A 12,138-nucleotide genomic window follows, 5' to 3' on the forward strand; every position below is an offset into this window, starting at 1 on the left:
CCTTTGTTTGGATAATAAAAGCGGTTGCCAGAAATTCTTTGATAATAACGAAACAACCCTAAACATAACAGCAAATATGAGCCGGCCTGTGGGAAAAAAAGAATAAATGCATATTCGTGAAGTGTCGTCCAAGATGAGCATGTGCAGTCCGTGCAGGCTCAGACGAAAGTCAAGTCCACGCGAGAAGTTTCGTCCCTGATAAGCAAGTCACTACGCACATGCATTAAGTGCGGTTTTTCCAGAGCGCGGCTCCAATGTTTTGAAAAATAGATCTTTAGGAATTGTAACAGAAATCGATGTTTTAATTGTAGGACATAAAACAAAGTAGTTTTGCCAGATGAAACAACGCACATAAAAAAAACACACAAAGAAAACGCAGTTTGGTGCACGTAAGACGAATATTATTTTAACTATTAAGCCGGTCATCCGGATACTTGATACACGGATCAAAGACCAGGCACGAGATGTTAGTTTGCCTATGTTTTTAGACACGAAATTTAGTTTAGCCGATACACGGTAAAGCATTTCGTTCTTCGAAGAAAGAAATTCACAGAAGAACTGTGGTATTCATGTTAAAACACACATGGAATGTCCATCGAAATTAGCATGAACTGGATGATTAGTCTAAATATTACAATAAAATCACTTTTTTAAATACAAGGATTATTGTAAAGCCGGTTGAAGCACGATTTATATATCAAGTATATTGCAGCTCACATGAAACAATCCACTTCATTCAAGACATAGTTCAGTTCATTCAAGACCTCGGATTAGTTACAATTCCTGTAATTTTCTCATATAAAATTGATGCGGATGCTTTTACTTGTGTTTCAATAATATATGTATTTATCGGAGAAACCGGATGACCGGCGTGTCTATGCTTACCATAAAATTAGTGAACTTATAAATGATTTTACGACGTGTGTAGATTTCAATGCAATATGGGCGGCAAATGTTTACACACCTTACTAGTTATTTTATGTCTTAGATAGCAATATACCAATCGTTTCCCTTCGAGTCCGATATGATTTAATATATTGATGAAATTTGTTGTAAAACGTGTTTTTCTTCGTCGTTTCGTTATTTCCTGCTTTGGATGCAGTTATCCCCCCCCCCCCAAGCTAATATGTAATATAGTTAACTTTCATACATTTAAAAGATTTTGCGGCCATATTGGTTTTCACATAATATGTAAACGGCCGAAGCGAGTTAGCCGAATCGGAGTAATAAACTGTGATTCGTAATACTAAATGTAATAAACAAGTGTTCAATACAGTTTTTCTGTTTATACTGATGTTTTCAAAGAACCCAGGTGAATAACAAAATGACCAGCGTCAAACGAAAATGAGTCAAATGTCAAACGCGGTCAGATTTTGTCAAATATTTATAAATTTATATAAAAAGTGTAAAAAACTTATTATATATATATTTCAATATAAATTAAAATAAAAGTTAAGAAGAACATGTGTCGAAAAATGCGAAATAAGCCAGATATTTAATTCTGAAATTGAAAACGGCTGTACAGCCGAATTCGCCAGCATGTATACCATACATGTACGATTTGAATCTTAACTTAGTTTAACGGTTTATTTGAATACCTGCAACGATATCTATTCATACGACACACGAACACTAACTCCGATCCTAATACAAAGACGAATGCTTCGGTTATTGTAGGAAAATATGTACGTCACAATCGGCTCGGGGCGCTAATTTGTCTTTGCTGCATTTTATGAAATTCGGCTGTAATGTATAATTTTCTTGCCTATTTTGTGTTATTGTAACATATTTAATCAATATATTACAATTAAACACATATAAAAAATCGTATATACCCGCTTTAAGACATTTCCGCTACAGTCACCGATTCGCTTAATGCGAAGGCTGGTTTGGAGCTACGAGGGCCGAATATGAAATAAGACCCATTTTCGCAGTTTCGCGGCTCAAATCATCTATAAGAATATCTGCTTAAGAGAATATCATGTTTGTGGAATATATTTTTTAATAAATTGTTTCACCAAATCGGTTATCGTTAAACTTCAACCCCGCGCAGAGATTTGACTGGAACCAGAAGCCGGATCAAATGTGAGAGCAAAGAACGACAACTCTGCATGGAGATTGATTAAACTTACAAGTCACATGTGTTTGCTTTTTAACCGACGAAAGGAGATCAAATATGTTTCTCTTTATGGTGATAAACGGTATACAGTTGTTTATTTACTTTGTCCAATAACGTTCATTACAACAATTGAAATGTTAAATAATTTATTACAGGTTTGCATTTTACAACACTTTAATGAAAATTAATCGACAAGTATAAGGTAAGCAGATTGGACATGTAAAATCTTTAATAATAATGATAATAATAATAATAATAATAATAATAATAATAATAATAATAATAATAATAAAAATAATAATAATTATAATAATAATAATGATAATAATAATACAATAAAAATAAGCAGATCAGTATACATATGATCATAAAAAACAAACGTACAAAGACATTGCAGAAAGTTTGTGAAAACATTCACAGAGTATATTTAATATATAAATATATATACAATTATGCTTGTTCAAACTTCATCAACACGAAAGTAATTGTAATACAATCTAGTTTTTTAGAGCCACAGCAGGAACTGTTTTAATTTTGCCAAAAACACTTGACAAGTTTTAGCTAAATATTAAGCTTAAGATTGAAAAACAAAATAACGTATTAAAATTATGACTTTTGTAAGGTATAACATAATTTGTGTACTATTTACAAAATAAAAATATTGCCCCAATCTGCACATGGACGACACTTTCCGCTTTTATGGAATGTTTCGTTGAAATTAAGTATTTTATAAACGAAAATCCGGTTTAGGCGGAAAGTGTGGTCCCTCGTGAGCCTGTGCGGAGTGCACTGGGGCGACAGTGTATGCACACGCTTTTAGCCCAGTGGTCCCTCGTGAGCCTGTGCGGAGTGCACTGGGGCGACACTGTATGCACACGCTTTTAGCCCAGTGGTCCCGAGCGTGGCTCATAAAATAGTTTTAGAAACAAAATATAACATATGAAGTCATTTGTATACCAGACAGAATAACACTAACATTCTGAACAACATAATAATTAAGTCACAAATGTTCACATGTACGCATATAAAATGTTAACACATTGAAAATAATCAACACATTTTATCAATAGCAGTAATCTTTCGGAAAGACGAGTACGTGTTTACGGTTTGTATACATCCACATTTCATTAAAATCACAAAGAAAAGGCATTTTTAGACAATGCCTTCATTGTATTGCCATTGATATTTTATATGTTATATTAACAACCTGGGTAACACCGGGCCATTGGTTGTTCTCTCACTGCACGTTAATTAATTCAAACCGAGCTGAACTTCTACTGAAATGTTCGGAAAACTGACTGGGTAAATTGTACGGAATTTCCTCCATTTTAATTGTTCAGAAATGCTTTCCATTCAGACAGCTGTCTGTTTTGAGCAAAACCTCAAAAGCAAGTCCATATTTTTCTCCAGACTGGGTAACTACGTTCAAATTTACAAACTGATATGAATTTACGAAACGTTCAGCTTTCGAAACGAGGCTTGTGGTTCGTCGTCATGCGGTTTCAGTGAGAGATCGACTCCATACTGACCGCTGTGCAAGTCCTTGATAAATGCCCGCACTTCCGGTTTTGCCATATCCTTGGCTATGTTTTCTACAAAACAGATTCAAAATAGTTTTATTGATCAAATAAGAATAAGAAGTTTGTGTAGGTCGCGTGACGTAGTACATGCTTGGCATGCGTGTCGAGTTGAAAAGTAGCGATTGTCGAACAACAAACCATTAATATGCTTTCTCAGACCAGTAATTATAATAGTTTGCCTATAAATAACCGATTAATTCCTATTTACTTCACGCCAAATATTGCATGGGATGTTGAAATATTCGGCTTCGCCACTAATCATATAGCGATCTTATGTAAAAGCGATTGACTTAAATACGATAACGTTTTGAATAACCTTTTAAACAACAAACCGTCGGAGACGGGTGATGCTCCCCAAAGGGTTTTTGTCACAATATTGCACTATATATTCAGATAAAAGGAAACGTCTTGAGGGGCATAACTTTGGACAAAATAATACGATGGATGGTTTAGCAACTTAAAAATTTCAAATGGCCATAACTATCTAAATAAATCCTCTAACCAGAACCCAAAAATAGCATGCGCATCTCCTCAAGGAAGTTAAGCTTCCCATAAAGCTTCATTGAATTCCAGTCAGTAGTTGGGGAGAATTAGCCCGGACAAGAATTGCACTATATGTACAGTTTATAGAAAATTTCAAAAAGCCATAACTCTGTGAAAAATCATCCGACCATAATCGGCTGATAATATGCACATCTCCTGTTGGTAGTGAAGCTTCCCATAAAGTTTCATTGAATTCCGGTCATTAGTTGCTGAGAAATAGCCCGGACAAAAATTGTGCATGGACGGACAGACAGACGCACACACACACGCACGAACGGACGAAGCGGCAACTATATGCTCCCCTCAAAATAAATTGTGGGGGAGCACAAAAATCTACAAACAAACTCTCTGAGCTTTAGTAAATAAACACTTACTACAAATGTCCTCAATATATCCCGCGTTTGGGGTCTCGTCTTCAGGGAGGTAATCCTCGGGTAGCAGCGACATCTCAATCTTCTCATATACTGACGTCAGACTTTGACCATGCACGTGGACCTGATATGTAGATAAATAAATCATGAATTAGCCTATAATCTTTTAAAAAGTCCGTACGGAGTAATAGTAAAATCTAATATCTCAAGACGTGCAGAAGTGGAATGCATATGAAAATATTTTATACATTTTTGCCAGTAAACTTATATCATAATCACAAAGACTTTTGAAGTTAATTATCTGAGTATTTATAAAGTAAATGTAATATCACAGCTGTTTAAAAAAACTAGAAATGTAAACATTCCAAGAAAATATATTATGAACTATTTACAAATTAATGTATGCGGACTGCACAGGCTAATCTGGGACGACACTTTAGGCACATGCATTATACCCCTATCTGTCGTAGATATGGAGTTGTTGCAAGCAAATTATTTAAGAACAAAAAGGGTATAATTCTGCTAAATTGCAGGCGATGATTGTGGGCCTCGCATGATGATCTCAATGTCATCTGTGATAATTCAAATAGATATATGTAGTAGTTAAAGAAAAAAGTGCTCGTTGCATGCAAACTACAACCTCAATTTTAACTTTAATGTTTTAAGACATGGTCAGTGAATGTTCGTAAAGACCATGAAAACATGCGTAACGTTTTATTTTAACAACTATAGTAAATACAGAAAATGAAGTAGTTACAGTAAACCAGATCAACAACAAAAATTAAGAACAAAATTTGGTATACATATGCACTCCTACTAAATTGCAGATCAGAGTTTTGGAACCTGTTCAGTAACCTTACACAATGGCCCCAAAATATAGGTTTAGTTTGTGATAAGGAGCTGATGCACCAAGTTAAGTAAACAGGGGGCATAATTCTGCTAAACTGACATTCAGAGTTATGGAACTTAGTCAGTCACCTCAGATAAGAACCCCGAACAACTAGAGCTTTGTCACAGACGTGACGTAAAACCCCACGTGCCGCATTCACACAGACTATTTTGCATGCTGTCTTCACAAAACAAGAGAATCTAATTTATGGCGATTTTTAAGAATTATTATGCCATTATCATTTATAGCCATTTTGACCTTTGAACTCTTGAATTCTTTCACATGACACGCCGTTCAATGACTGTAAACAAAATTAATATACAGAGTCATTTTAAAATCTCACAATGAATGACAAAGTTATGGCCCAGACAAGCTCATTTATTGCCATTTTTGACATTTGAACTAACAAGTGTGACCTTGACCTTGGAGATATCGACGTAAGTCTTTCGCGCGACACACCTTCCAATGATGGTGAACAAAAGAGCCACATGATTGTAAAATCTCACAATAAACGACATAGTTATGGCCCGGACAAGATCATGTATGGCCATTTTTGACCTTTGAACTCAAAGTGTAACCTTGACCTTGGAGATATCGACGTAATTCTTTCGCGTGACACACAGTCCAATGATGGTGAACAAATGTGCCAAATGATTTTAAATTTTCACAATAAACAACATAGTTATGGCCCGGACAAGCTCATTTATGGCCATTTTCGACCTTTGAACTTTAAGTGTGACCTTGACCTTGGAGATATCGACGTAATTCTTTCGCGCAACACACCGACAAATGATGGTGAACAAATGTGCTAAATGATTTTAATATCTTACAATGAATGACATAGTTATGGCCCGGACAAGCTCATTTATGATCGTTGAACTCAAAGTGTGACATTGACCTTAGAGATATCGACGTAATTCTTTCGCGCGACACACCGTCCAATGATGGTGAACACATTTGCTGAATTATTTCAAAATCTCACAATAAATGACAAAGTTATGGCCCGGACAAGCATTTGACCTTTGAACTCCAAGTGTTACCTTGACCTTTGATATATCTACGTACTTTTTTCACACGATACACCGTCCCATGATAGTTAAAAAATGTACCAAGTATTTTTGAAATCTAACGATAAATGACATAGTTATGGTCCTGACAAACTTTCAGTTTAAAACACACTAAGTGACCCCGTGACCTATTTTTTGACCTGGCATGACCCATATTCAAACTTGACCTAAACATCATCTAGATACAACTTCGTACCAAGTCTGGTGAAGATCGGTTGAAATTTCGGGACAGACCGACCGACCGACAAAGTGACTCCTATATAGCCACCATTACCAATGGTAATGGGGGTATACAAATGTGAAGTTTAAATCGAATACATGTCATATGAACAGTCATATGGACATGTTGCACCTTAACAAGACCATTACGCGAACGCCTACACCGACGCCGACATAGTGGAGCTAACAATCAGGGATATTTAATGAATTTATTAAATTAGTAAGTGTTATAGTCGCGAGTTATTAAGACACAATTGAAAACAAACATGTTTATTAAAACTAAATGAGTATTGGACAATGTTGTAAAGTTAGACGATCCTGCATTGAGAAGCGAGTTTTTTTTCAAACTACGCAGATCGACACATTTGTTTTCAATTAACAAAAAGGCAATGGTTCAAATTTATATTTTACACAAAGGTCATGGGTAAAATTAATACATCACTGTTCTTCTTTAACAGAGTTATGCCTGAGTGTAAAAATCGAATACCCTTTGTTTCAGCTTATCGCTCATCATGGGTCGTATCATATTAAAGATACTTTCGAAAATCGGTCCAGGGTTGTAGTAATGGAGTTCCTTTATCCGGCCTGGAAGGGCTTTCTGTAAGAAAGACACAGTGAACTCTCTAGCTTTGTCTAAATTATGAATTATAAACAGCAATATTTGGCTGAACATTGACGTGAATTATGTTAAAATGAAAGGAACTTAAAAATTTACGGACGAGATAAATAATCGAAGGAAGGAAGAAATGAAGGGAGTGATTGAGAAAAGGAAATAAATAATTTAAGAAAAGAGAGAATACAAGAATAAAGATGACATGAAGGAATAAAGGAAGAAAGTACTGAACGAATAAATGGATGTACATATGAATACATGAAGGAAGGAGGAATGTTTGGAAGGAGAAGGAAAGAGAAGGAAGGACGCAAGTAAGAAGAAGGAAGCGATGAGAAGGAAGAAGAATGAAGGAAGAGGTAAGAGAAGGAAGGAAAGAAGGAAGGAAGGAAGAAATGAAGGAGATGGAAGGAAAGGAAGAAGGAAGGAGAAGGAATGAAGAAAGGAAAGGATGAGAATGAAGAACGGAAGGTAGAGAGGAGAAGGAAGGAAAGATGGAAGTAAGGAAGGAAAGAAGGAAGGAATGAAATAATGAAGAAAGTAAAGAAGGAAGGAAGAACGGAAGCAAGGTAGGAAGGGAGGAAGGAATGGATGGAAGGAATGAATAAAGGTAGGAATTAATAAAGGACGGAAGGAAGGAAGGATGAAGGAATGAAGGAAGGAAGAAAAGAAGGAAGGAAGAAAAGAAGGAAGGAAGGAAGGAAGGAAGGAACGGAAGGGAAGGAAGGAAAGGAAGGAAGGAAGGAAGGAAGGAAGGCCTGAAGGAAGGAAGGAAGGAAGGAAGGAAGGAAGGAAGGAAGGAGGAGAATGGAGTTAAGGGCGGAAGGAATGAAGGGAGGCAGGCTGGGAGTGGTGGGCAGGGAAGAGAAGATGTGGGAAGGGACAACGCAATAATTAAATTAAAGGAATAAACAGGCGACTTTCGGAACCATCACTTTTTTCAAAAGCAGAAGTATCACAACAAAAGGAAACGGTTATGATATCTTAAACAGCTTACCTGAGTAACTACCATGCATCGCTTGGTGTTCTCGATGCCGGCAGAGACAAAGTGGTGTCTGCTGAAGCCGGTCAGGTCGATGATGAACACCAGCCGTTCACCTGAATGTTCTCGTCCAGCAGGATGTAATCGAACATCGCCAAGGTTGCCCGCATGACGTCATCGAACGTGTTCCTTTTGCCGCGTGGGTCCATTTCACCTGAAAAACAAAATTCATTCTGCCATTGATGCGAGATGCCTTGATTCTGGAGTTTTTGATTTCTGAAGTAGCAAACCATGCTTAAATATTCTTTGGTTACTGATTTCTGTCCATGTCGTTCTGACAAGTTGTTCGAGGGGCGCCAAACCGAAAAATATATGCGGCGAAATGAAAAATCCAGGTCCTTGTCGTTTTAGGGAGTCAACGCGCCATTCCAACGGGTCATATATTAACTACTTCATTCGTCCATTTTTGTCATTTCGCACGTTTGAAACACATGTAATCTGACAATGGCAACGTAAGTTACAAGCCTGTCTGGATACTCTATTTCTTATGCAATGGAAACCACTCGGCAAAACGAGGCACGCCGAAATAATGTCCACTCGTTAGAAAAGACTCTAAGTGGAATGTCCTTTTAAAATAACATACCTTATCAACTGTTAAACTACTATTGGTGCTTTAAGGGGTTAAGAGTTGTTTGTACATGCATATTTACGCATGGGTGGTTTTGTACACAAATCAATCGCCTTCTGGGATCATTATATTGATAAATGAGACAGAGATTGTTTCTTATGATAATTACAAGGTACGCCACTCGTAAAATCTTACCTAATCGGACAATGACGATTTTTCTCCCTTGTTTGTCCCGTCCAGGCAATGGAACATAAATGCTTGAAAAAGAAAACAAGAATATAGTTAACACACTATAAGTTGTTTTACTTAAACGAATGTCTGTTCAAGTGTTTGTCTAAAATTTTAGGAAACATTAATATGTATACAATCGACTTTGGATCGCAACTTAGCGTATGACAAAATACATAATGTCATGCAGTGAATTGTGTATCTTTATGGTCTAAATTAATAAATGCGACAATCTTTTTTAATAATTACACCTATGTGAGATACAATAGATGTGAGTATATAATGAGTCGCATGTTCTTAATGGAAAGCGAACATGTGTCTCGTGCCGTATGCAGCAGATGTAGCTCCAGACCGATATAAACTCGCGCATGGGTTTGTGGGATCATTTGCGGATAGATCAGCGCAAGCTTGTTTGGAGCTACATTGAACGCAACGCCTTTGACATAAGACCAATATTCGAATGTCGCAGTTCATAATGCATTGAGGCGAGGGGGGGGGGGGGGTTTACATAGTACGCATTTGTACGTGTTTTAAAAAGCAAAACCCAAAGTAAAATAACGATCCTCATTTGCACTGATCAATCAAAGGTAAAAGTTCGACTGTTACATAATTAAAACAATTCTGACTTATAACAGACGGTGATTAATTTGAAATATTTAATTTTATACAGTATCATATATATAATGACAAGAACGCGACATATTATGAATAATTATTTACGTAAAACTGATTTCTATGTGTGAGATTTCCGTTTTCAAGGGCGTTCTTAGCGTTAACTCTTTCAGTGCTGGAACCGAATTTTGGAGGCCTTTGCAAACAGTTTGGATCCTGATGAGAACGTGGCGTCTCATCAGGATCCAAACTGTTTGCTTTTCTGGTAGTAATCTTTGAAAAAATCGAAGAAAATGCTACTTTTAGAAAATCAGCAGACGACATTTTAGCGACGACAAATTCTCAGCATGCAAAGGGTTAACATTTCAAGGAGATTGATGTACTGGTATTTACAACGTTCAACAAAATGTCACTGTTGTCTTACTTCAAAGACTTTTACCCTCTGTAAGCGTGAAAATAAATATCAAAATGCGTGTAATATGTCAAATAGGTGCAGCACAAAGGTGTAATTAATTTTGTTTTGAATAAATAAAGACAGCATTATAAATGCGGTTGCATTTAAATACGCAATTAACTGACGATGTAAATACTAACATGAGATTTATTTGATTAATGGCGCACTCTATACCACTATATACCCGAGTTTTCATTGGACAGGAAAGTATTAAAATTGTTTAGACATGTGAACTAGAACCACATGCAAAATTATAAAATATTAACGAGACAAACGGAACAACCTTTCACTGACTAAAAGTGATTTGACGTTTCACTTAATTTGTGTTTTCATCCACTTAACGATGCTTAATTTATTAAGCTGTTCACCCACACATGGTGATGTGAAGATATGCACGTATCGCTCGAACAAGGCATTTAAGTAATTTGTTTCTACTAATCAAACCGACCTTTATGTTTAAATGAGATCTGAAAGATTTTTATCGTTGAACATTATTATTTAAAAAAGAAATGATACAGTACCGTAAAACATCATGAAAACAAAGTGGCGCATACCTAAAAAACCTATTTTAATTTAGAGACGTAAGCGGAAGCAAACACCTCTGGGGGATTAGGTTGACACAAGAAAATATCATTTGTCAATATATTGTAATTACAATGACCTACCCTTGTTGCAGTATATCCTGCATAGTTTCTTCCCCTGAGTCCACCCCGTTGTACCATTCGGAATACTTGGTCCTTATCGTCCAGTAGTTCTCCAGTAGCTCTCGGGCCCCTAACTGACTGAACTTCCGGGCCCGTAAGAACCCCAGCAAATAGCGAGCGTCTGGCGAAATATCAATATCCACATTTATGGTGTATACATACAGTGATTTCTTTCTGAATATTTATGCTTTTATTTAGTTTGCGAATTTTAATTCTTTAAGTATTTGCCGTTTTCTGTAAAGCCCGCAACATTTTACGCTTTGAAGTCGCATTTATATAAGTGGCGATACTAGGGAATGATAAAATCTTATATTCGATAGGCCACAGGAAGGACATTTTTAATTCATGTTTAAAATGTTTTTATAACACAATAAAGACATGCTATAAACGAATTAGCCGTTACTGAAATTTTTCGCAAAAAGAACATTTAAAATAATCAATTACTATATAACCATGCAAATCTGAATGAAAATTGCACGTCATTGATCTAGTGACGTCATTGATCTAGTGGTCTGACAGTCTACTCTTGATAATTATGCAACAAATAAGCTGCATTATAAAATCATTATTTAAATATAAACCGTAAAACGGAATGTACCAATTAAATATCCTGATGTATGTTGAGACAACTGACATGAGGTCATTGTTCTTTAGAACAGCCTATATGCGTCAATTGATAATTGTTCTCCTAAATCTGTCATTTATTTGCTTATAGCAAACATATTTGCATATTTTCTAGTAAATGTATTGGAGTAATGTAAATGACGTTTTGTCACTGCGCTATCGTTCAACGACGATTAAAATTCGCAAGCTGAATCTGTACAGCTATTATCTGTGAATACTCAAGTATTTGTGAATACTCAAGTATTTGTGACTACTCAAGTATTTAGGCCGTTGCAATAACAATACAAATAATATCAAGTTATTTTTTATGTTTTATGTTATTTGCGGAATATGGTTTATTTGAATAAGCCAATTAATTAAATTGCGCTTTCAAAATTCAAATAAGCCAATGTATGAAATTGCGCTTTCAAAATATTTATAACTTATCAGAAATATTAAATATATGCATTAATGTTTTTTGTATGGAATTATCGGAAAAAATCGTATATATATATATATATATATATAT

The 12,138-nt window shown here is 35.9% G+C and overlaps 1 protein-coding gene across 2 annotated transcripts in view; it reads right to left on the reverse strand.

Moving 5' to 3' along the window:
• Positions 1 to 4,616: 4,616 nt before the first annotated feature.
• Positions 4,617 to 12,138, reverse strand: part of LOC127846589 (clavesin-1-like) — a 65,783-nt gene continuing 58,261 nt past the window's right edge. For both annotated transcript variants that reach the window (XM_052378027.1, XM_052378026.1), the window contains exons 3-7: positions 10,968 to 11,127; positions 9,204 to 9,265; positions 8,396 to 8,594; positions 7,276 to 7,386; positions 4,617 to 4,737 (exon numbers count right to left, since the gene is read on the reverse strand). In XM_052378027.1, coding sequence (XP_052233987.1) covers positions 8,467 to 8,594; positions 9,204 to 9,265; positions 10,968 to 11,127 — 350 coding nt within the window. In that variant the 3' untranslated portion in view covers positions 4,617 to 4,737; positions 7,276 to 7,386; positions 8,396 to 8,466. The remainder of the gene's footprint in view (positions 4,738 to 7,275; positions 7,387 to 8,395; positions 8,595 to 9,203; positions 9,266 to 10,967; positions 11,128 to 12,138) is intronic.

This window comes from Dreissena polymorpha, chromosome 9 (genome assembly GCF_020536995.1).
Source record: "Dreissena polymorpha isolate Duluth1 chromosome 9, UMN_Dpol_1.0, whole genome shotgun sequence".
Lineage (NCBI taxonomy): Eukaryota > Metazoa > Mollusca > Bivalvia > Myida > Dreissenidae > Dreissena > Dreissena polymorpha.